The sequence below is a fragment of the Salmo trutta genome, chromosome 29, assembly GCF_901001165.1.
Source record: "Salmo trutta chromosome 29, fSalTru1.1, whole genome shotgun sequence".
Lineage (NCBI taxonomy): Eukaryota > Metazoa > Chordata > Actinopteri > Salmoniformes > Salmonidae > Salmo > Salmo trutta.
In genome coordinates, this window is record NC_042985.1 from 5,459,556 (window position 1) to 5,481,027 (window position 21,472).

General features: G+C 42.8%; 1 protein-coding gene across 1 annotated transcript in view; it reads left to right on the forward strand.

Annotated features, from left to right (window-relative positions):
* Positions 1 to 5,320, forward strand: part of itga11a (integrin, alpha 11a) — a 110,709-nt gene extending 105,389 nt beyond the window's left edge. The window contains exons 22-29 of the mRNA XM_029720635.1: positions 618 to 701; positions 937 to 1,027; positions 1,204 to 1,317; positions 1,435 to 1,518; positions 1,606 to 1,716; positions 1,818 to 1,913; positions 2,711 to 2,824; positions 3,272 to 5,320. Coding sequence (XP_029576495.1) covers positions 618 to 701; positions 937 to 1,027; positions 1,204 to 1,317; positions 1,435 to 1,518; positions 1,606 to 1,716; positions 1,818 to 1,913; positions 2,711 to 2,824; positions 3,272 to 3,349 — 772 coding nt within the window. The 3' untranslated portion in view covers positions 3,350 to 5,320. The remainder of the gene's footprint in view (positions 1 to 617; positions 702 to 936; positions 1,028 to 1,203; positions 1,318 to 1,434; positions 1,519 to 1,605; positions 1,717 to 1,817; positions 1,914 to 2,710; positions 2,825 to 3,271) is intronic.
* The last annotated feature ends 16,152 nt before the right edge of the window (positions 5,321 to 21,472 follow it).

Below are 21,472 nucleotides of genomic sequence, written 5' to 3' on the forward strand. Positions count from 1 at the left end.
ACTTTCCTAGTGTCAAACAGTCACTAATCAACAGATGAGGGTGGTGTCAAACAGTCACTAATCAACAGATGAGGGTGGTGTCAAACAGTCACTAATCAACAGATGAGGGTGGTGTCAAACAGTCACTAATCAACAGATGAGGGTGGTGTCAAACAGTCACTAATCAACAGATGAGGCTGGTGTCAAACAGTCACTAATCAACAGATGAGGCTTGTGTCAAACAGTCACTAATCAACAGATGAGGCTGGTGTCAAACAGTCACTAATCAACAGATGAGGGTGGTGTCAAACAGTCACTAATCAACAGATGAGGCTGGTGTCAAACAGTCACTAATCAACAGATGAGGGTGGTGTCAAACAGTCACTAATCAGGGTGAGGGTGAAAAGAGGGTGAAAACCTGCAGATACTGCATCTCAATCAGCATTTCTCAACAATGAACTGATTCATCACACTAACCACAGATCCACCCAGTGAGAAGCAGGATATTGACAGAAACGGAGCTATAACATCTCTGAAATATGTCCACGTCATCCAAGGTTCACTTAGCATGTAGTCCCATTGAGATGTGAGTTTGGCATGTCAGAATAGTTGAAATGCATTTTTTTTTCTCTCTACAGTGACGGAGAGGAGGTTACCTTAGCAGACAATTTCAACGACATCTTTCACCCGCTGAAATACGAGGCTGACCTCCTATTTACAAGGTTTGTCTTTGTCACAATGTCCTCTCTAAAGTTCCTTCTCCTTCTGTCACTCTTAAATAAACTCATAAAACTCTTGTAAAATAAAAGTGAACTATCATAGCAATGCAATTCCCTGTCACTGGAACTGAACGATTCAATGTTGATTTAGTGTTGCATAGACACAATGGCAAACGTTAGATATACAGTATACAGATATACTGTACGTGATTGAGTGTATCACCTTTTCTCCGTAAAGGGACTCCAACCCCTCTGGCTGTGAGATCAAAGCAGACCTCTCCCTGGAAATACCGGGAAATATTGGTCCTCCTTTCAACTTCACCTTCCAGGTGAGGATCAAAGGTCACAACACACAGGGTTGCGGCACAATCATACAGCAACCACGCAACAATCAATTGTCTTTACAGTGTAGAAATACTGTATATTGCAATTACATTTACAAAATACCCCAACTATTTTTTATTGCTTGAGTTAAGACTGAATTAGTGCCCTATATTTCTCACAGATTCAGAATCTGGGCTTCTTTCCCGTGAGGGACCTGCAGTTGAATATAGAAATTCCAGAGATGACCAAAAACGGGAACCAGCTGTTGCAGATATCGGACTTCCATATTGACAAGGTGAGAGGACTTGAAAATCTGGCAAAGGACTTAGAATGGTCTGCTTCCTTTGAGAGACCACCAAGTGTGTTCTTATACTGTCTGGGTTCTAACGGAGATGTAATTCTGTCTCCTTAGACAGACGGTACCCACTGCATACCCCCTCAACATGTGGCACAGAGCAGGGCGTCTCCAGAAGACCTCTCTCGAGTCTCACGCCTGGTAAACCACCCACACCATATGATTGCAACTAGCTTACCTAAATAATGGAACATTCTTAACTAACAAGCTTGTGTTTGGCCTCTTCAGAACCAGTCCAATACTCTGCCTCTGCCGGTCCAATGCACTGTCAACCTGAACCCCTACAAGGAAGTCAGCGTCAGAATCAGGGGGGCATTACGGTTGGACGCCTTGCATGCTGTGAGTATATCACATTCCACTGCTAAATCCTACACTCCTTGAGCATGTCTGTGAGACGTTAACTTCCTGTTGTGTTCATTCACCCTCTTTTACAACACCAGCTGAGGTTCAAAGTCCTGGAACTGGTGACGAGTGCAGCAGTAGAACTTCCACCTTCAAGCCCCATGTTTCTTCATGAAGAAAGGCCTGTCAGACATGTGAGTACAAAACACTCCCAAGTCAAGACACACTTCAGTGCATAACCTTTTAACCTTTTCTATAGAGTCATTCATTCATTCGATTGAAAACTTGTATTTTCAATAGCAGCCTGGCCAAGAGACTAGACTACTTTTCACTATAGTTGCAGTTCATGTTCTACAAATGAGCACCTAATAGCTATGCAGAATCCTCACAGCCAAGGCTGTTATTCTAACACACATGATTGACTGCCTGGTGCTTAAGGACCGAAAGGACCAGCAGCAACACGTGTGGTGGAGCCCTGTTCTCCCATAAACTGCTCATTGCTGCTACCTATAGGCCAATATTTAGAGTTAAGCAACAACCAGTCACACAAAGTTGTTATGCACTCAACTCAGCGCTCTTAGAAGCACAACCAGTTCCCTTCATCTCTGCTTTTGACGAGACTCCACAGGGAAAGAGAGCATGGAAACATTTTATTTTGAATGCATCATTGATCAGATGGAATTCCAGTAAAGCCGGTGATCCACACAAGATGACACCGTGTTAACACTGACCCACAAAGCATCACGCAAGATAGATCTGCATATAATGTGTGTGTACAAGACCTTTAGAGGCACCAGTTGCTTAAAAAAAATTGAATCTGCCCTTTTGAAGTCTTCCAATGGTACAAAACAGGGACGTAGTAAGATTCCCAATAGTAGACGTAATCTGTTGTAATCTATTGCAGTCTATGGCGTGTAAACTGAACTAGGATCAGCTTTTGTTATTTGATCGGGGTGCCATTTTGTCTTGTTTTGTGTGCTCGTTTCCACAGATAATCCTGGAGATTAGGAAAGAAGGGGATTACAGAATCTCAATCTGGATTATCATTGGGAGCACGCTGGGAGGGTTGTTGCTGCTATCCCTGCTCAGCCTAGCTCTATGGAAGGTAAAGCCTGCCCTACTGCCCTGGAGCTCTCATACAAACATTACACCAGCATGATGATCACAATATACATTTATCATGGAGATAGTGAGTTTACAGCAACAGGATTTGTTTGTTTAAACTAAATAATTGCCAGATTGCACCTGTAATTTTACTGTCCTGGATTGCAGAAATGACAATGAGCATAGTGTGCCATTTCTGGTACACTCGGGTTCTTTCTCTAAATTCAGTAGGAGTATTTTAACTGACTGACGTCTACAGTGTTGTAACTGCAGTGTAATATAGTGGACGACACTGCCCTCTTCTGGCAAAGAATGATTGTACATTATTGTATGTATTTTCCCACTAAGAAACAGCATGCCCCACACTGATAAAGCCAGCTGAGATTGTTTCTATGAAAACGATCTAGAAGTATCTATGCCTCTCAATCTCACTTCTCCCTCCTCCAAGCTTGGCTTCTTCCAGAGGCAGAAGAGGAGAGAAGAGGATGAGCAGGAGACCAATGGAAAGGTGGCAGAGGAGCGGTAACTAACGCAGACGAGGGACCAGCCATCATACACACAGGGGACCCAACACTCAGGGACTGCCCCATCCCCCCCGACACTACAGTGGTACAGTCCAGAAGGCTCTGCAAGATGAGACCGTCAAATCAAGACCTGCTCAGTGCACTGGATGACCAACTGTACCTGTATGACCCATGAGACGTTAGCACTACCAACCATAATGCCCTGCCCTCCACTGTACTGCTGAGACTACTGGACCCTCCTCGGTGCCTGGTTACCCATACCCATCTCTGACCTCTACCCTTTAGCTAGACACCCTTCCCCATGGTTACCCACCTCTAACCTCCACCCACACTGCCCCTGGTTACCCACCTCTAACCTCTACCCTGTATTTAGGCTATGGCACCCTTCCTCCTGACCACATTGAAGAGCGATGGAGAGATATTTTGGTTGATGAGTCCATTCCTATTGATGTAATAATGACTAACTTAGAAAGGGCTGCAGTTATAATCAGACAATGATTCTGAGGCAAGCAGCTTAAATTTGATTCACCTTGGTAGGCTTTGTTTTGAGATAACTGTACACTGTACAAGAAAAAACCTCAAGGTGCTGTGCCAACTGCAGGCGGCTATATTGGCCTACTATGGCCTACTGCGCTGACAACTACAGTACATACTTCTGGAGAGAAACACAAAGACGAAGAAGTTGGCGGCATGTGCCAGTAGATGTGACTCTACCCAAGTGACTTTTAGAGAATGGTATTGTGAACTGAAAATCTCCAAGTCACCAGGACAACAATTGTCAACATTCAAGAAACTCTCTGGTGCTTTTGTTTCCAAAGAACTTGGGCAGAGAACTGTTTTTTGGAAGTCCCAAGAAAATACCTTCTGTTTTGGAGATCCAATGTTCCTTCCCCTCTCCTCTCATACTAGTCCTACAGTATCTCCAACGTTCCTTCCCCTCTCCTCTCATACTAGTGCTACAGTATCTCCAACGTTCCTTCCCCTCTCCTCTCATACTAGTCCTACAGTATCTCCAACGTTCCTTCCCCTCTCCTCTCATACTAGTCCTACAGTATCTCCAACGTTCCTTCCCCTCTCCTCTCATACTAGTACTACAGTATCTCCAACGTTCCTTCCCCTCTCCTCTCATACTAGTCCTACAGTATCTCCAATGTTCCTTCCCCTCTCCTCTCATACTAGTCCTACAGTATCTCCAACGTTCCTTCCCCTCTCCTCTCATACTAGTCCTACAGTATCTCCAACGTTCCTTCCCCTCTCCTCCTATACTAGTCCTACAGTATCTCCAACGTTCCTTCCCCTCTCCTCTCATACTAGTCCTACAGTATCTCCAACGTTCCTTCCCCTCTCCTCTCATACTAGTCCTACAGTATCTCCAACGTTCCTTGCCCTCTCCTCTCATACTAGTCCTACAGTATCTCCATTGGAGGAAAATACACAGAATAAATTCATAATTTTGATGCACTTTTACTTTGTAGAAATACAAACTTGAATTTTGTAAATAGTCAACTATCTTTTTATACATAACCAAGTCTAATATTGTGATTTTCCAGTATTCCCCACAAGGATTGTGGCATTATCCTGTTATTCCAGAGACATGGCAAACGAGTTTAGCCTACGAGACAAATCCAAATCGGTTTTCTGACATGCTTTGCACCACAACAAATAGCCTTTGAAAAAAGGATATGCATCGAACTATTCTCCATCCGCAACATGCACCTGTTCTGAGCGTGCTGTTGAAGACCGACTTATTCAGGATTTCAACAAAATGGCTGTCTATCATGTAATGTTACATAATCTAATGAGGATCGGACCATTGGTGTTTAGTGCTTCTATGTCCAAATGAATCATTTTCAAACGTTTTTTTGTCAATGAAATCCCTTTAGTTTATTCATGAATGTCAGTGTCCAACCCATGTGGATGAGGTATAAAACAACTAATACATCTAGAATAAAATATGTAAAATGTGTTGTATCTATTGTTGTGTTGGCTCAACGTTATCAGCGTTTTGTATGATACACTCCTTCAATGCCTGTCACCGTGAAACACACACACAATTGTATAGAAGTAACTGACAAAAATAGCAAACTGAATGGCCGATACATTGAAGCTGGCTTCTAAGACAGAGAGCCTTCAAACTAGGCAAAAGTGTTAATAAGTCCTCACCAGCAGAGCACTGGGACAACACCACGCCACCCTAAGTTCTCTCAAAGTAAAGTCAAATATGGTGGATAAATGAAGATAGTGAACTCAGGCCATTTACCATTGAAAACAATGGTCAGTTCCAGTCTACTTTTAATGGTGTAGCCTTCCATAGACACCAATGCAATAGCAGCTGGGTCTGATCGAGTTAGTTCATTGATTTTCATTCAACCAGAAAAAAAAACAGCGAGTGGGGTATCTCACTTCCTCTTCAGTCTCTGGTAAAACTCCACGTATTATGTATTTTAAGTGAGAAATGTTTTAATAATATAAATTCTCCATAACTTCAGTTATCTGCTAGAATCAATAAACTCAAACTGCAGTCGAGATCCTACGCCCACGTGAAAAATCCCTTCCCCCAACTTTCATCCACGTGTGTTCCGCTTGTGTGTGTGTGTAGAGATACTGGATGTAATGACGAGATACTTGTGTCTTCGCCCTAACAATGGGATTCATTGTCCACAGAGCGGAACGGCGGGCTGTCAAGCTCACGCCTATTCCCCTCTTTGGATTGGTGGATACATATTGTTATTTGAATACTTTTTAAAATATTCGATGAGGGGTGTTGACATCCACCACCTGTATTCAATGGAGATGCTAGCCTCATGAATATGCATACTGTCTCGAATGGACTTAACTAATTTTTTTGGTCAACGATTTACACAAAATACTGTAATTTCAAAGTGGAAGAAAAATACAAACTTGTTATTAAATGGAAAATAAAACACTACCTTGATTAGACTCAACCCCCTAAGTCAATAGAATCACCTTTGGCAGCGATTACAACTGTCAGTCTTTCTGGGTAAGACTCTAAAAGCTTTTCACACCAGGATTGTTCAATATTTGCCCATTATTCTTCAAACTCTGTCAAGTTGGTTGTTGATCATTGCTAGACAGCCATTTTCAAGTCTTGCCATAGATATTCATGCCAAAAATGTAAATAAAGGAACATTCAATGTCGTCTTGGTAAGCAACTCGTGTATATTTGGCCTTGTATTTTAGGTTATTGTCCTGCTGAAAGTTGAATTTGTCTCCCAGTGTCTGTTGGAAAGCAGACTGAACCAGGTTTTCCTCTAGGATTTTGCCTGTGCTTAGCTCCATTCTGTTACTTTTTTTTATCCAAAAAAAAAACTCCCTAGTCCTTGCCAATGACAAGCATACCCATAACGTCTTGCAGCAACCACCATGCTTGAAAATGTTTAGAGTGGCACTCAGCAATATTCCCTCTAAACTGCGTGCCTGCGCAGTAGCCTGAGACTGCCTCGCAGAAGAAATATCAGCCCACGGAAAGAAGCACGAGATTGAACTTCATTCACTTGAGAGTTTTCCGTTAGTTAACACGATCAACGTTTCCCTTTACTTTAGCAATTGTGATCGAATCAACAGCAACATTAGCCACTTTCAACGCAACATACCTAAACAAGAAGAACTATGCAAGAAATGTTGTTGTAGGCAGAGCGCTTCGGACTAGGATTCTATTGTGCATGACTCAGCCAGTACACTAGACAGACTACACAGACCAGTGCAGCATACACAAAAGAGCTGCAGTAGGCCTATATGCAAATAGACCATTTCCATATATGGATCTATGCCATTTACTTTGAATTGGACTGTGTTTACAGCATGATCGGTCGTGAGTAAATGTGGTTGTTTTGAGATCAAAGGGAGAACTGCATGTATCCACGTGTGCACATTTTGTCCATATCCTTTGCTAGTTAGTGAGTTATTAGCCCAGTTATAGATCATTTGTAGACAGCAATGGGGGACATCTTCTAGACATCTTTGAAAAGTCAGTCAGGTAAAGGGCTTTTTTTGGTCTTAAAGGGGCAGTGTTGTATTTTGAGACAGGCTTGAATAAGATGAGTAGCCAATAGGCAGAGGGTAGCATAATGTAACTGATTCTCTGTAATAATATTGTGGGAATAATAATGCACTTTATTTTGTAAAGTGGTTTCTGGCATCGTACGCCTGTCACGTCCTGGCCAGTATATAAGGTTAATTGTTTTGTAGTTTGGTCAGGGCGTGGCAGGGGGTATTTGTTTTATGTGGTTCAGGGTGGTGTGTTTGTTCTAAGGGGGGTTTGATTTAGTATTTCCGGGGTTTTGGGTTGATGATCTATGTTTATGTATTTCTATGTGTAGTCTGGTGAGTGTGTTTCTATGTTGTGCTGATTGGGGTTGGGACTCTCAGTTGAAGGCAGGTGTTGTCTATCTGCCTTTGATTGAGAGTCCCATATATTAGGGTGTGTTTGTGTTTGTGATTCGTGGGTGATTGTTCTGTGTTCAGCCCTAGGCTTTGCCAGACTGTTTGTGGTTGTTCGCTCGTTCTCGTGTTTTTTTGTTATTTTTTGTACGTTCATTGTTGATAGTTAAATAAAAGTCAAAATGAGCATACACGTACCTGCTGCGTATTGGTCTACCTTTTCTGATGACGATTTCGCACTATCGTCAGAAGACGAAGACAACCGTGACAGAATCACCCACCACCAAAGGACCAAGCAGCAGAGGAAGGAGCAGAGGGAGTTCGAGTTGGACTGGCGGGAGAAGTGGACTTGGGAGGAAATTCTGGACGGGGCCGGACCTTGGCATCAGGCTGGGGATTATCAGCGCCCGCAGTGGGAAATTGAGGCAGCCAAGGCAGAGAGGCGGTGGTACGAGGCCAGAGTGGACGCGCTGAAGGAGAAGCACGAGAGGCACCCCCAATAAAAATATTTTGGGGGGCACACGGGTAGTTTGGCTAGGCGTAAGAAGAGCCGGAAGCCAGCTACCCGTGGTTATATGGAGGAGCGTATGGGGTGGAGAGCGTTATGTTTCGCTGAGAAGCGCACGATCTCACCCATACGCACGCACAGTCCGGTGCGAGTTATTCCAGCCCCTCGCAGGTGCCGTGCTAGGGTGGGCATCCAGCCTGGTAGGAGGATGCCTGCGCAGCGCATCTGGTCGCCGGTACGCCTCCGAGGACCAGGCTACCCAACTCCCGCTCTACGCACGGCTACCATCAGGCCCCTGCACAGCCCAGTCTGCCCTGTACGAGCACCCCGCTCGTACAGGGCTACTAGTTCCATCCAGCCAAGGCGGGTTGTGCAGGAGGTAAGATCTAGACCGGCTGTGCGCCTCCATAGCCCTGGGTTTCCAGCTCCTGTCTCTCGTGCGGACCCGGAAGTGCGTCCACCCAGTCCGACTCGTCCTGTTCCCGCTCCCCGCACTAAACTGCAAGTGCGTAAACCCAGCCTCGCCAGTCAACAGTCGTCAGAGCTGCCCGCCAGTCAACAGTCGTCGGAGCTGCCCGCCAGTCAACAGTCGTCGGAGCTGCCCGCCAGTCAACAGTCGTCGGAGCTGCCCGCCAGTCAACAGTCGTCGGAGCTGCCCGTCAGTCAACAGTCGTCGGAGCTGCCCGCCAGTCAACAGTCGTCGGTCAGACTGCGCTGAACTGCCGGAGTGGTCAGACTGCGCTGAACTGCCGGAGTGGTCAGACTGCGCTGAACTGCCGGAGTGGTCAGACTGCGCTGAACTGCCGGAGTGGTCAGACTGCGCTGAACTGCCGGAGTGGTCAGACTGCGCTGAACTGCCGGAGTTGCCAGACTGCGCTGAACTGCCGGAGTGGCCAGACTGCGCTGAACTGCCGGAGTGGCCAGACTGCGCTGAACTGCCGGAGTGGCCAGACTGCCCAGACTGTCCCGAGTTGCCAGACTGCCCAGACTGTCCCGAGTTGCCAGACTGCCCAGACTGTCCCGAGTTGCCAGACTGTCCCGAGTTGCCAGACTGCCCAGACTGTCCCGAGTTGCCAGACTGCCCAGACTGTCCCGAGTTGCCAGACTGCCCAGACTGTCCCAAGTTGCCAGACTGTCCCGAGTTGCCAGACTGTCCCGAGTTGCCAGACTGTCCCGAGTTGCCAGACTGTCCCGAGTTGCCAGACTGCCCAGACTGTCCCGAGTTGCCAGACTGCCCAGACTGTCCCGAGCTGCCAGACTGCCCAGACTGTCCCGAGCTGCCAGACTGCCCAGACTGTCCCGAGCTGCCAGACTGCCCAGACAGCCTGGAACGGCCTGAGCCGGAGCCACCTCCAAATAATAGGTGGGTTGGGGAGGGGGGGTGTAGCACAGTGCCGTCGTTGACGGCAGCCACCCTCCCTTCCCTCCCTTTAGTAAGGGGGAATTTTTCTTTTGGGTATTGTTTGGGGTTATTTTTTTTTTGTTAAGGTGCTTCCGGAGTAGCACCTTTAAAGGGGGGGTACTGTCACGTCCTGGCCAGTATATAAGGTTAATTGTTTTGTAGTTTGGTCAGGGCGTGGCAGGGGGTATTTGTTTTATGTGGTTCAGGGTGGTGTGTTTGTTCTAAGGGGGGTTTGATTGAGTATTTCCGGGGTTTTGGGTTGATGATCTATGTTTATGTATTTCTATGTGTAGTCTGGTGAGTGTGTTTCTATGTTGTGCTGATTGGGGTTGGGACTCTCAGTTGAAGGCAGGTGTTATCTATCTGCCTTTGATTGAGAGTCCCATATATTAGGGTGTGTTTGTGTTTGTGATTCGTGGGTGATTGTTCTGTGTTCAGCCCTAGGCTTTGCCAGACTGTTTGTGGTTGTTCGCTCGTTCTCGTGTTTTTTTGTTATTTTTTGTACGTTCATTGTTGATAGTTAAATAAAAGTCAAAATGAGCATACACGTACCTGCTGCGTATTGGTCTACCTTTTCTGATGACGATTTCGCACTATCGTCAGAAGACGAAGACAACTGTGACAACGCCACAATATTTTCAGTCACTTCCCTGTCTGAAGGACAAGTGGATAAACAGGTTAATGTCAAGCCCTACATGTTTTTTCCCCCAAAAGTTATATGGAATGTAGGACTACACTGAACACCACACATTGGTTGCTACAGTAGGCTGAACGATATAACTTTGTCCATGTTAAAATGTTATGGGATGCATTTTCTCCATTGTTTTTTACAGTACATTATGATCAAATAGCCACAGTAGCCTACTTGGCCACTGTTAAAACTAACTTAAAGCAGGTACAGACCAAATACAAAGCACTTTGTATTCAGGACAAAGTTTAGGCAGATTTACTTTAGTGCCTTATTGCAAACAGCATGCATGTTTTGGAATATTTGTATTCTGTGAAGGCTTCCTTCTTTTCACTCTGTCATTTAGGTTAGTAGTGTGGAGTAACTACAATGATGTTGATCCATCCTCAGTTTTCTCCTATCACAGCCATTACAATCTGCAACTGTTTTAAAGTCACCATTGGCCTCCCAGGGAGCAGTTTCCTTCCTCTGCAGCAAATGAGTCCAGTATCTTCGTAAAGACTGGGTGTATTGATTCATCATCTGAAGTGTAATTAATAAGTGTTATTAATAACTTCACCATGCTCAAAGGGATATTGAAAGTCAGCGGTTTTTAAATTTTTAGGTGCCTTTCTTTGCAAGGCATTGGAAAACCTCCCTGGTCTTTGTGGTTGAATCTGTGTTTGATTTCTACAATAATGCGTATCACTGCGGAGCAGAAAATAATGACAATTTGAAACAACAAGAAACGCATGTAAACATGTTTTATTTAGCAAAGTGCTTCCCTAAGCTTTACTTTCTAGAAAATACCCAGTTGTCCTTTTTAGGGGTTAACAAAAGTTGGGCAGTGAACAACTAGATTGATTGACCGGGGTAATGACCAACAGGGCTGAGTTTATCATCTTTAGTGCAGGGGCAGAAGAATGGATAGTTTTATAGTGATGGTGTAATCAGTATCAGATAGGGGAGTCTCTCTGACTCTCAAAAGTAAAGATACTGTCGTGTCTTTGGGCATCATTAAAACGGAAGACATGTTTCTCAAATAACTCTCTGTAATTATTATTATGCGATTAAACTGATTAATCATGTAACTGTAATTAACTAGAAGTTCGGGGCACCAAGGAAAATATTCAGATTACAAAGTTATAATTTTCCTAATATAACTTCAGATATAATATCTGATCTGAGTCTTCTGATTTATGATGTATTCTTTACCTCGTCAGTCTCATTCCAAACGTCGTAAATTGTTGTTATCTGCACGAACCCAGTCTTCACTAAGTCATCCATACATCAATTGTCTTAAAATCATTTATTTACTAAACTAAGTAATTCACAGAAAGTATACAAACAGTAGGTATCGTTACAAAGAAATGGTAGAGTAATGTGCCCTATTGGGCTAAACCGGCATGGCGGCTTGTTAAACAAACAAGGGGGTTGGGGGCAGCGGAGAAGACACTACAGAGTTGATAAATATTAACAATTGATATGCTAATCCTTTGCACATGAACGCTCACTCATTCGGAAACAATTGCAATCAATATATATATATACGCTCAGTGTGTCGTCGTGATCTTTGTTGGAGAGTTTCGTCCTCTCTCTCTCGGTTAGAATGGATCTTTCAACGCGACATTCATTAATGTCGTTATAGAATGGATGTTTTGTCGGTCTTCGCGTTCAATGATACCGAATTTCTAGCTGCCGACTAGTAATTAATATCAAAGACTTGTTATTATTCTGTCGGTATCGATAGTCTAAAAGTTTAAACACGTGGTATGGTTAAAGTTCAGTAGAGGGATGCATGGTCAAACCTATTTGCCAACTCGTAATGGAGTGGAGGCCTGGTCTTGAGAAAGAAACCCTGGGTGGGGGTTTATATACTGAACGTAGAAAAGTCTGTCACATGACGCCAGGTCCTGTCTCTGTCCCTGGGGGCGTGCCGATGACTTAGTTAAGACTGAACAGAAATAGAATTCTCTCACATTAACATCAGTACATAGCATCTCAACATATTCCAAATAGCTTTATCCTTATCCATTCAGTTGATACAACCATTTAGATGTAAGTCCCATAGCTAAGGCTATTATATAAACATTGTTATGGTAATATGGCAATATTGTCTCTTATGAGTTTCATAAAATTGTACCAAACGGACCAGTTCGTAGCTGGATTCTTCACCGATCTTTTATACCTTCTCCAGAACATAAATGGCGTTCGGTTCTCCAATTCTGTGAGGTGGAAGAATCCTTTGTTCTCTCCATGAAAACACTCTCTTTATACTGTGGCCATGGGGCAGGACATTCTCCTTTGGAATTTTACGACCCCTCTCACAGGGCCTGGGTAGGGGGAGGTAGGTAGGGGGATGGTGCATAGAAAACCCAGAGGGCAATGTCATGACAATACCTTAATAGAAAATGACAAGTTAAATTGATCCAGCAAAATACGAGTAAAAGTATTTGTTTTTAAATATACTTAAGTATCAAAAGTAAAAATCATTTCAAATTCCATATAAACTAAACAGCAACATTCTTTTTTGAAATGTACAGATAGCCAAAAAGGGTTCTCCTATGCGGAAAGCCAAATAACCCTTTTTTCTATGAGTGTAGTCTAACGCATTAATCATATGCCTTGACAAAATGACACAAAAACAGGGATGACATAGAAGATTAAACTCTAGCTGTTGCAGTGTTTTTTCTTCTGTAGCTATTAACATGTTTTTCTCCTTGCCTTAGACGACATTTCTTTAGATACCAGTCTCTTTTCGAACATAAATAGACCGCATGCACATCGTACATAGTAACTCTAAAGTAGCTCCTAGTATGTTACTTGTTGGCACAGACATGTATTCACGTTACCAAATATGTTATAAAAAGTTCAAAACACTGCACATCCAGTAAACCATACATTCAATACATTAGCTACACATTAAACATTAAAACAAAATATGATATATATTTTGAATCAAACAAACACTCAGGAGGAAAAATGGCCCAGTGTAACTAGGGTATCAATGCCCAAGAAGTTCAAAATTGTCCTATGATAGGGTTCTACCTGCAGGAACATTCAGGTGAATTTACATGTCATTTAGCAGACACTTCTGAAGCAAACTAGCAAGCAGGTCTTCCCTACACCGGAGCCTCCTACCAACATCCCCTGTAGACAGAAACACTTCACTTATACACAACCTGTTTGCCCAGAGAGGGAGAGACTGACTGACAGAGCAGCTACGGTGAAGTATGGTGGTGAAAGCATCATGCTATGAGGATGTTTTTCAGCGTCAGGGACTGGGAGACTAGTCAGGAGAGGGAAAGATGAATGGAGCAAAGTACAGAGAGATCGTTGATGAAATCCTGCTCCAGAGCACCCAGGACCTCAGACTGGGGTAGAGGTTCCCCTTCCAACAGGACCCACCACCCTAAGTTTTTAGTTTGTATTTAACTAGCACACAGCCAAGAGAACACAGGAGAGGCTTCAGGACAAGTCTCTGAATGTCCTTGAGTGGCCCAGCCAGAGACCGGATTTGAACCCGATCAAACCTCTCTAGAGAGACCTGAAAATAGCAGTGCAGCGACGCTCCCCATCCAACCTGACAGAGCTTGAGAGGAGAAACTCCCCAAATATAGGTGCACCAAACTTGTAGTGTCATACCCAAGAAGACTTGAGGTTGTAATCTCTGCCAAATGTGCATCAACAAAGTACTGAGTAAAGGGTCTGAATTCTTAAGTAAATGTGATATGTTTATTTTGTAAACATAAATAATCAAACAAAAACACAGTAAACACTGAGTAAAGTTGCAGAATGAAGATTAATTATAAAAAGGGGAGACTCAGGTATACCCACCCATCCATATGTAACTGACACTATACTGTAGCACACTAACATTGGATGTAATGCAGTTGATGTCTTCCAGAGATTTCATTTAACACATTTAGAAAATTATGGAGATGACGATTGATATTAAATAGAGCCACCAACATTGGAATAATCCAAAATGCACCTCAAATTAGTATTTCATAAATTAAAGATGCAGTCCGGGATCTTAAGCACAACAAACTCGTAACATTTTACAGGGATTGGATGATATCACACGAATTACACATTTTGTAAAAATAAAATCAAAACTAAATTAATGACGTAGTACACAAAAAAAATGCGGAGCACTTCCGGCTCATTAGCACCACTCAAAAAATGGTCTGAAATTATACAAACGTTTGAGAGTGCATCTTTAAAATGAATACTTCCCTTCACAAACAATATTTCTCCATAGTTATCATAATGGCCAATGCTTAATATAGTTCAACATATCAGAAGTCTAGCCTAATAAACATTTAACAAAAAAACATTTGAAAACACCCATCAACATAGAAATTCCTGAGATTGCGTACCTATTAGATATCCATGTTGACGTGACCTGGCAGCAAATCAGTCCACAATCAATATGTGGTGGACAGTAGGCTACAGGTCTGCAATAAATGCAACTTCAATTCTAAATAAACAATGTTAAGATTAAAAAAGGGCTTTTCAGACAGGAAGCGATAAGGCGCAGTAGATTTCTCTAAAATAGAGAAGATTCCCATTTTCCGCCGCGTCGCCTGAGTGACTTCGACATGAAGGATCACTCCGCGATAAAGGCACTTACACAGTGTAGACAGGAATTGAACCGCAGGAAAAAGAAGAAAAAAAAAAAGAGTTACCAGCAGTCACGGTTTTTGTCAGCTTGAATGTTGTCATTAAAATTTTGTGGGACAAGATGTACTCTGCACATAGGCAAACCTTGCGTGGCGATCCTCTCAAGACAAACTTTGAGCCAGCGGCGCCGCTCACAGGAGCGAGCGCCACAAATCGCACCACTTGCAAAACTCCTTGTGTTTTACCGCACGACACCCTACTTTAATTAAAGTCTAATGAGACCCACACTTACCGCGCCCCCTGCCTAGCTTGATTGAAAATGAATTGGCAACTCCACCACATTAGCATTTGTTAGGGTTGAACTGGCTATTTGTCTGCATAACTTATATAATATACCGGGGAAGCTATGTTACAATGTTGACGACAAGAACTACAACCGGAAGTGCGTCACGACGCTGGGATCAGCCTACATGCCGACGACAGGAGGAGCAAGTTTAAACCACGCTCCTCCTCCCTCGGACAGGCCAGCATTGAACGGGAAATATCTCTCAGTATAAAAGAGAAAACAAAGGAGGTGTCGTCCTCTTCTCTGTTTTGCCCTGCGAGGTAAAACAGCGAGACCGTATATATACGAACCACACATATACCACACACGTGTTTGCATTAATTAAAGTATAGCTAAATCAGAAGTTACTATGTGCTGACTATTTTGTTCTATTCCCAGAAACGAACTGTAGCAACATTAACACATTGTTGGACCTCAAGAATAAAGAAACATTAGCATTGCGGTTCGACTTTGAAATGCGTGGGTGAAAGGGATTCCCACGACACTGATAACTAGATGGACGAGTTTAATGTCGTCCTTTGAAAGTAGTAATTGGTTATTTCCCATGTAAGCTGCAAGTACACTCTCCTGCAAACATTTTAAATCTGTCGCCAAATGAGGGGATATTTCATGTGTTTCCGGTGACGAGCTTCCCCAGTGTGCAGCATAGTCCCAGCCTAGCTGATGCAGGTGTTTATTATTTTAATCAAAGTCAATGTAAAAGTATAAATAAAATCCTTCCACATAGTAGCATAGTCAAATTTACAGTATCAGATTCTTCCATTCAATTATGTGCAAAACAAAATCCCAAAGTTACCAAATAAGGTTCAGAAAGGATGAAACTATTCCCCATGGCATCAAAAACACCATCACCTACACATGTACAATTCTAAATAATTTACTTGTAAACATTACTGGTCGCTAAATCCAGAGACATGACGGACCATGTAAAAAACTGTTGGTCACTAAAACCGGCTAGAAGGACCACGTAAAAACAGTTGGCTGGTATGCCCTCACCTGTCTGAGCGGTCGGCTGTGAATGCCCTCATCCGCTATATACTTAAAACTGGTTTGGTTCTGTACTCTATAGTGCTGTCCAGTTCAATGTTCATGATGTTGAGGCCCAACACTGTACTCTTGATAGTCACCACCAGACACACAAGTTTCCTTTGAAGATGTTTGTGATTTTTGGTCATCCCAATGACTTGGAATCTTATTGTTGTGGTGCTATAAAAACATGTAATTAATATGTAAACAGTATTATTAAACAGTTATAACTACCATAATTTCCGGACTATAAGCCGCAACTTTTTCCCACGCTTTGAACCTCGCGGCTTAAATAATGACGCGGCTAATATATGGATTTTTCCCGCTTTCAAAATTTTTTCTCCAAAAAAACACATTCTGTGACGTGCTCAGTTTTTTGGCGACATGAAGCTTTCATTAGACCAATGAAATTGCCGAACGGGTTAAGGTCAAACAACTTTTTAGTTTACTGTTTAGATTAAATCGAGCGCTCTCAAACTTCCCATCATTCTGATTACGGTAGTCATTTTGTCACCCTCATCATGGCAAAGACACGGAGAAATGCATATGATGCAGCTTTCAAGTTGAAGGCGATTGATCTGGCTGTTGGAAAAGGAAATAGAGCTGCTGCACGGGAGCTTGGTCTTAATGAGTCGATGATAAAACGTTGGAAACAGCAGCATGAGGAATTGACTCAGTGCAAAAAGACAACTAAAGCTTACTGCTAATTTTTTATTTTTTGTTACAAGCCGTGTTTCATTAAAGCCTGTGTAAAGTTCATTTGTTTCAATGTACCGGTAGGCACCTGCAGCTTATAGACATGTGCGGCTTATTTATGTTTAAAAAAAAAAAATATTTAAATTCAGTGGGTGCGGCTTATATTCAGGTGCGCTTAATAGTCCGGAAATTACGGTATGCAATATACATATGAATAAATGGCATAACACGTGTAAACATTCACCTCCTGGAGAGAGAAACCAATTACCTGGATTAACAAAAGGGTCAAGATTTATGGCACCCTCTCTCTCCAGCCTTGTGAGAATCTACCAGGCTGAGATCAGATCTGCCCTGACACCACAGGGTCATAAATTACTCTGCATGAGCAAGCTCCAAGAACTGTCTGGGATGACTCTAGAAGCTCACCCATAGCAGCACAATAAAACACCTTCATTAAAGGCCTCTATGGAAAATGCTGTTTTTTTCCCTTTATTTAACTAGGCAAGCCAGTTAAGAACAAATTCTTATTTTCAATGACGGCCTAGGAACAGTGTGTTAACTACCTTGTTCAGGGGCAGGAGGACAGATTTTTACCTTGTCAGTTTGGGGATTCAATCTTCCAACCTTCCGGTTACTAGTCCAACGCTCTATCCACTAGGCTACCTGCCGCCCCACGTGTGCATGCAAAATACCAATGCAATAACACTTACGGCAGTACGGAATAATACTACATACGATAAACAATAGCAGTATTGTCAACTGAAATTAAAGTATAGTAACATCCATACAGTAGAACACATGTCTGAAAGCTATCAAAGTAACAGTAATTAATTAGTGGTAATTACCCAGCATTTATAATCCCTGATACATTGATGCATGCACAACATTGACAAAACATTCATGAAACATCCGACTATAATTACCAGCAGATAATTATAGTCGGATCCTGAGGAAAGGCCAGCTGAGTAGATAATTATATCCTGTAAGAAAATAACTAAAAATCAACCAATCAGAGACAAATGTAACGCCCTGGCCATAGCGAGGGGGTTTTGTTCTTTATTTTGGTTAGGCCAGGGTGTTACATTGGGTGGGCGTACTATGTTCCTTTTTCTATGTTTTTGTATTTCTTTGTTTTGGGCCGTGTGTGGCTCCCAGTCAGGCACAGCTGAAGTTCATTGTTGCTGATTGGGAGTGTCGTGTCTTTGGCTATGCCGGATTAAGTGATATGACATGCTAACCTATAAAATTCTTTCTCTAATTAATATTACCTGATTAAGCTAATCATGTAAATGTAATTAACTAGAAAGCCGGGGCACCACGGAAGAACGTTTATAGAGCCGTTATCTTCCGAATAAACTCTTAAAATACTTAGTAATATTTTACATCGATAGCAGTCAATATTAACCCTTATCTTATTTTCAGTCTCATAATGAAAGTTGTAAATTCTTGGTTATCTTCACGAACCCTGGCTAACAAGTTGAATCAGCAATACAAAATTGGGTTTAATTATTTATTTACTAAATACCTAACTAATCACACAGAATTACAAATACACGGAATACAAATTATGTCATACAGAAAACGTCCCGGTGGACGGAACCTGGTTACACAAAGGAAAGGGGGGTTGGGCTTGAATGAAAGAGCGGGAAGACTTAGGAACCACAAACAGCAGCTATGTTATCGTAAATACATTATCTTATGCATTCTAAATTACCGCCCATTTGGAAAAGGAAAATGCAATAAATATTTACTCTGAGCTGCGCTTCGGTAGATTGGTCGTAGATGCTGGCCGGGTTGGCCAACAGATCTTCCTGTACTCGGAACAATGTCTCTGGTAGTAAATTGGATACGTGGTGGTATCTTCGTCCGTCTGTTAGACTGGATCCGTCGTCCGTCCTTTCCTAGCCCACGTCGACAGCGGCCGCTGCTAACTCAACGGCTAGGAAGTATCACTTCTGTAGTGAATAAGCTCAAAGTTCATACCAGTTCATACCATAGCTCACGCCAAGGTTGGCTTAGTTGACATGTGTGTCCTTCTAACGTAGAGGCTGCAGACCTCACGTACTGGAACCACCTCGTTATCTTTTCGTCAAAGGCTTATATAGTGGAGAGGGGGGAAGGATGTGTTTCATCGTTTATAACCCCTCCTCTTCACAGGGGTGGGCCACTGATCAAGCAGGGCACTTTCCTTATGAAAACCCAAATCTCTCATTTGGAAGCTAAAATTACATTTAATCTCCTAACAAACAATTTCAATATCAAACATTTCAATTGCATAACAATTCCATGTTACTCTGATAACTAGAGGGTGTATACTTTCCCAGGTACAGTTTATGTCGTCCTGTCATCAGTCATAATGTCACAGATAACAATGAACTGACATCCATACTCATTACGTTATCAAGCATATTTCCAACTGGTTTTATTACCAAAATATGGTTCCTTTCCCCATTTGTTTGATGTTGCCAGACTCTCTATATTTAACAGGACAGCAGTCCTTCAGTAGGGTCAGTAAGAGAGGGGAAGGGAGAAAGGTATTTATGGGGGGGTCATAAACCTTACCCACAGGCCAATGTCATGACAGGAGTCACACATAAAGAGCATGTTTTTCCTTTGGGTTTTGTGGGTAATTGTTTCTGTTTAGTGTTTGCACCTGACAGGACTGTTTGGCTGTCGGTTTTGTATAGTGTTCTTTCTATTATTAAATGCAATGATGAACACTAACTCCGCTGCACCTTGATCTACTCTCTCTCACAACAGCCGTTACAACAAAACAGTAGATCCACCATCCAATCACATTTGTTCAACAGGTCAATTTGGCCACAAGAGGCATATGGTTAAAACATCCAACTGCTTGGTTGAATTTGAGTGTGCCAATATACACTGCTCAAAAAAATTAAGGGAACACTAAAACAACACATCCTAGATCGGAATGAATGAAATGATCTTATTAAATACTTTTTTCTTTACATAGTTGAATGTGCTGACAACAAAATCACAAAAATAATCAATGGAAATCCAATTTATCAGCCCATGGAGGTCTGGATTTGGAGTCACACTCAAAATTAAAGTGGAAAACCACACTACAGGCTGATCCAACTTTGATGTAATGTCCTTAAAACAAGTCAAAATGAGGCTCAGTAGTGTCGTGTCTTTGGGCACCATTAACTGAAGACATGTTTATCAAAATAACTCCCTGTAATTATTATCACGCGATTAAACTGATTAATCGTTTAACTGTAATTAACTAGGAGGTCGGGGCACCAAGGAAAATATTCAGATTACAAAGTTATAATTTTCCTAATATAACTTTCCTATATTATAACATTATATATTATATTATAGTACAGGCCGATTATCTTCTGGTTTAAATGGTGATGAGCCTCATCCCCCCCCCCCCCCCCCCACCAGCGGGTGGTGTTGGTGTCCAATGCGCAAACGAAAAGGTCGGACCCTATGTACGAGTTGTCAGCGGCCGCGTTGTTATGAGAATGGCTGTAACCTTTCAACCAAATCTCCTGGTGTTTGTGCTTCAAAACGCTCAGTGGCTGTCGAGGCATGTCAGTCACCACCGCGTCCGCGTGTGGCAACCTCTTCATTACCTGCGAACTGAGACGAGGATATCGGTCTGTGATATCGCAAAGTGTTTCACCAGTGGGAGTCATCGGGTCCGTTGCTGGACTGACGCCATTAGTGTCATTGTAAGGGGTGACAGTCCCCAACAAAGCGGAAGGTGTATCATCGGAAGCAGAGTATACTCTGTGCATCAATGTTTTACTTGCTGAGACGGCCGCAGTGCTTGCGGAAGTGTCCGAAGGGCAAGAGAAGTTCATCTCAACTATCATATTGCACGACTGCAAGGAGGAGGGAAGTTGCTTATTCACAGAGACAGCTGGCTCGAAATCATGAAAAGAATGGTCAATCAGGTTGGCTGATGGAATGTGTCGAGATAACGTAATCTCTCCTTGGATCGGATTCTGTACCAAGAGGTTTCTAAACGTCTTTTTCCCAAGGGGTGCTTTCGACAGATACCCCTCGTGAATGACTGCGTTGCAGCTACAATCCATCAATGGAAGTAACTGATCCATCAAGTCTGTTCCAAGTAGCAGGGGTACAGTTTCGAGGCTGGTAACATACACAGGGTGAACGAGCGGTACGTCCTGGAAGTGTAGTTTCAGCATGACTCTCAATGTGAGAGGCGAGGTAGTCTGAGTGACCCCTTGAAGTGTAGTTTCGCATCGCTCCACTTTTAACCAACATTTAGTTGGCTTCAAAGCCCTTTTTAGATCATCAAACAATGTTTGAGAGATGAGTGATTTTGTCGTACCCGAATCCATTAGCGCATGACAAGTTAAGCAGTCCTCCAGGACTGTTTCCAGGTATGGCCGTTTAGATTCGTGGTTAGTGGACATATTCCCCACAAAGTGGAGTGGTCATTCGCAACGACGTGATG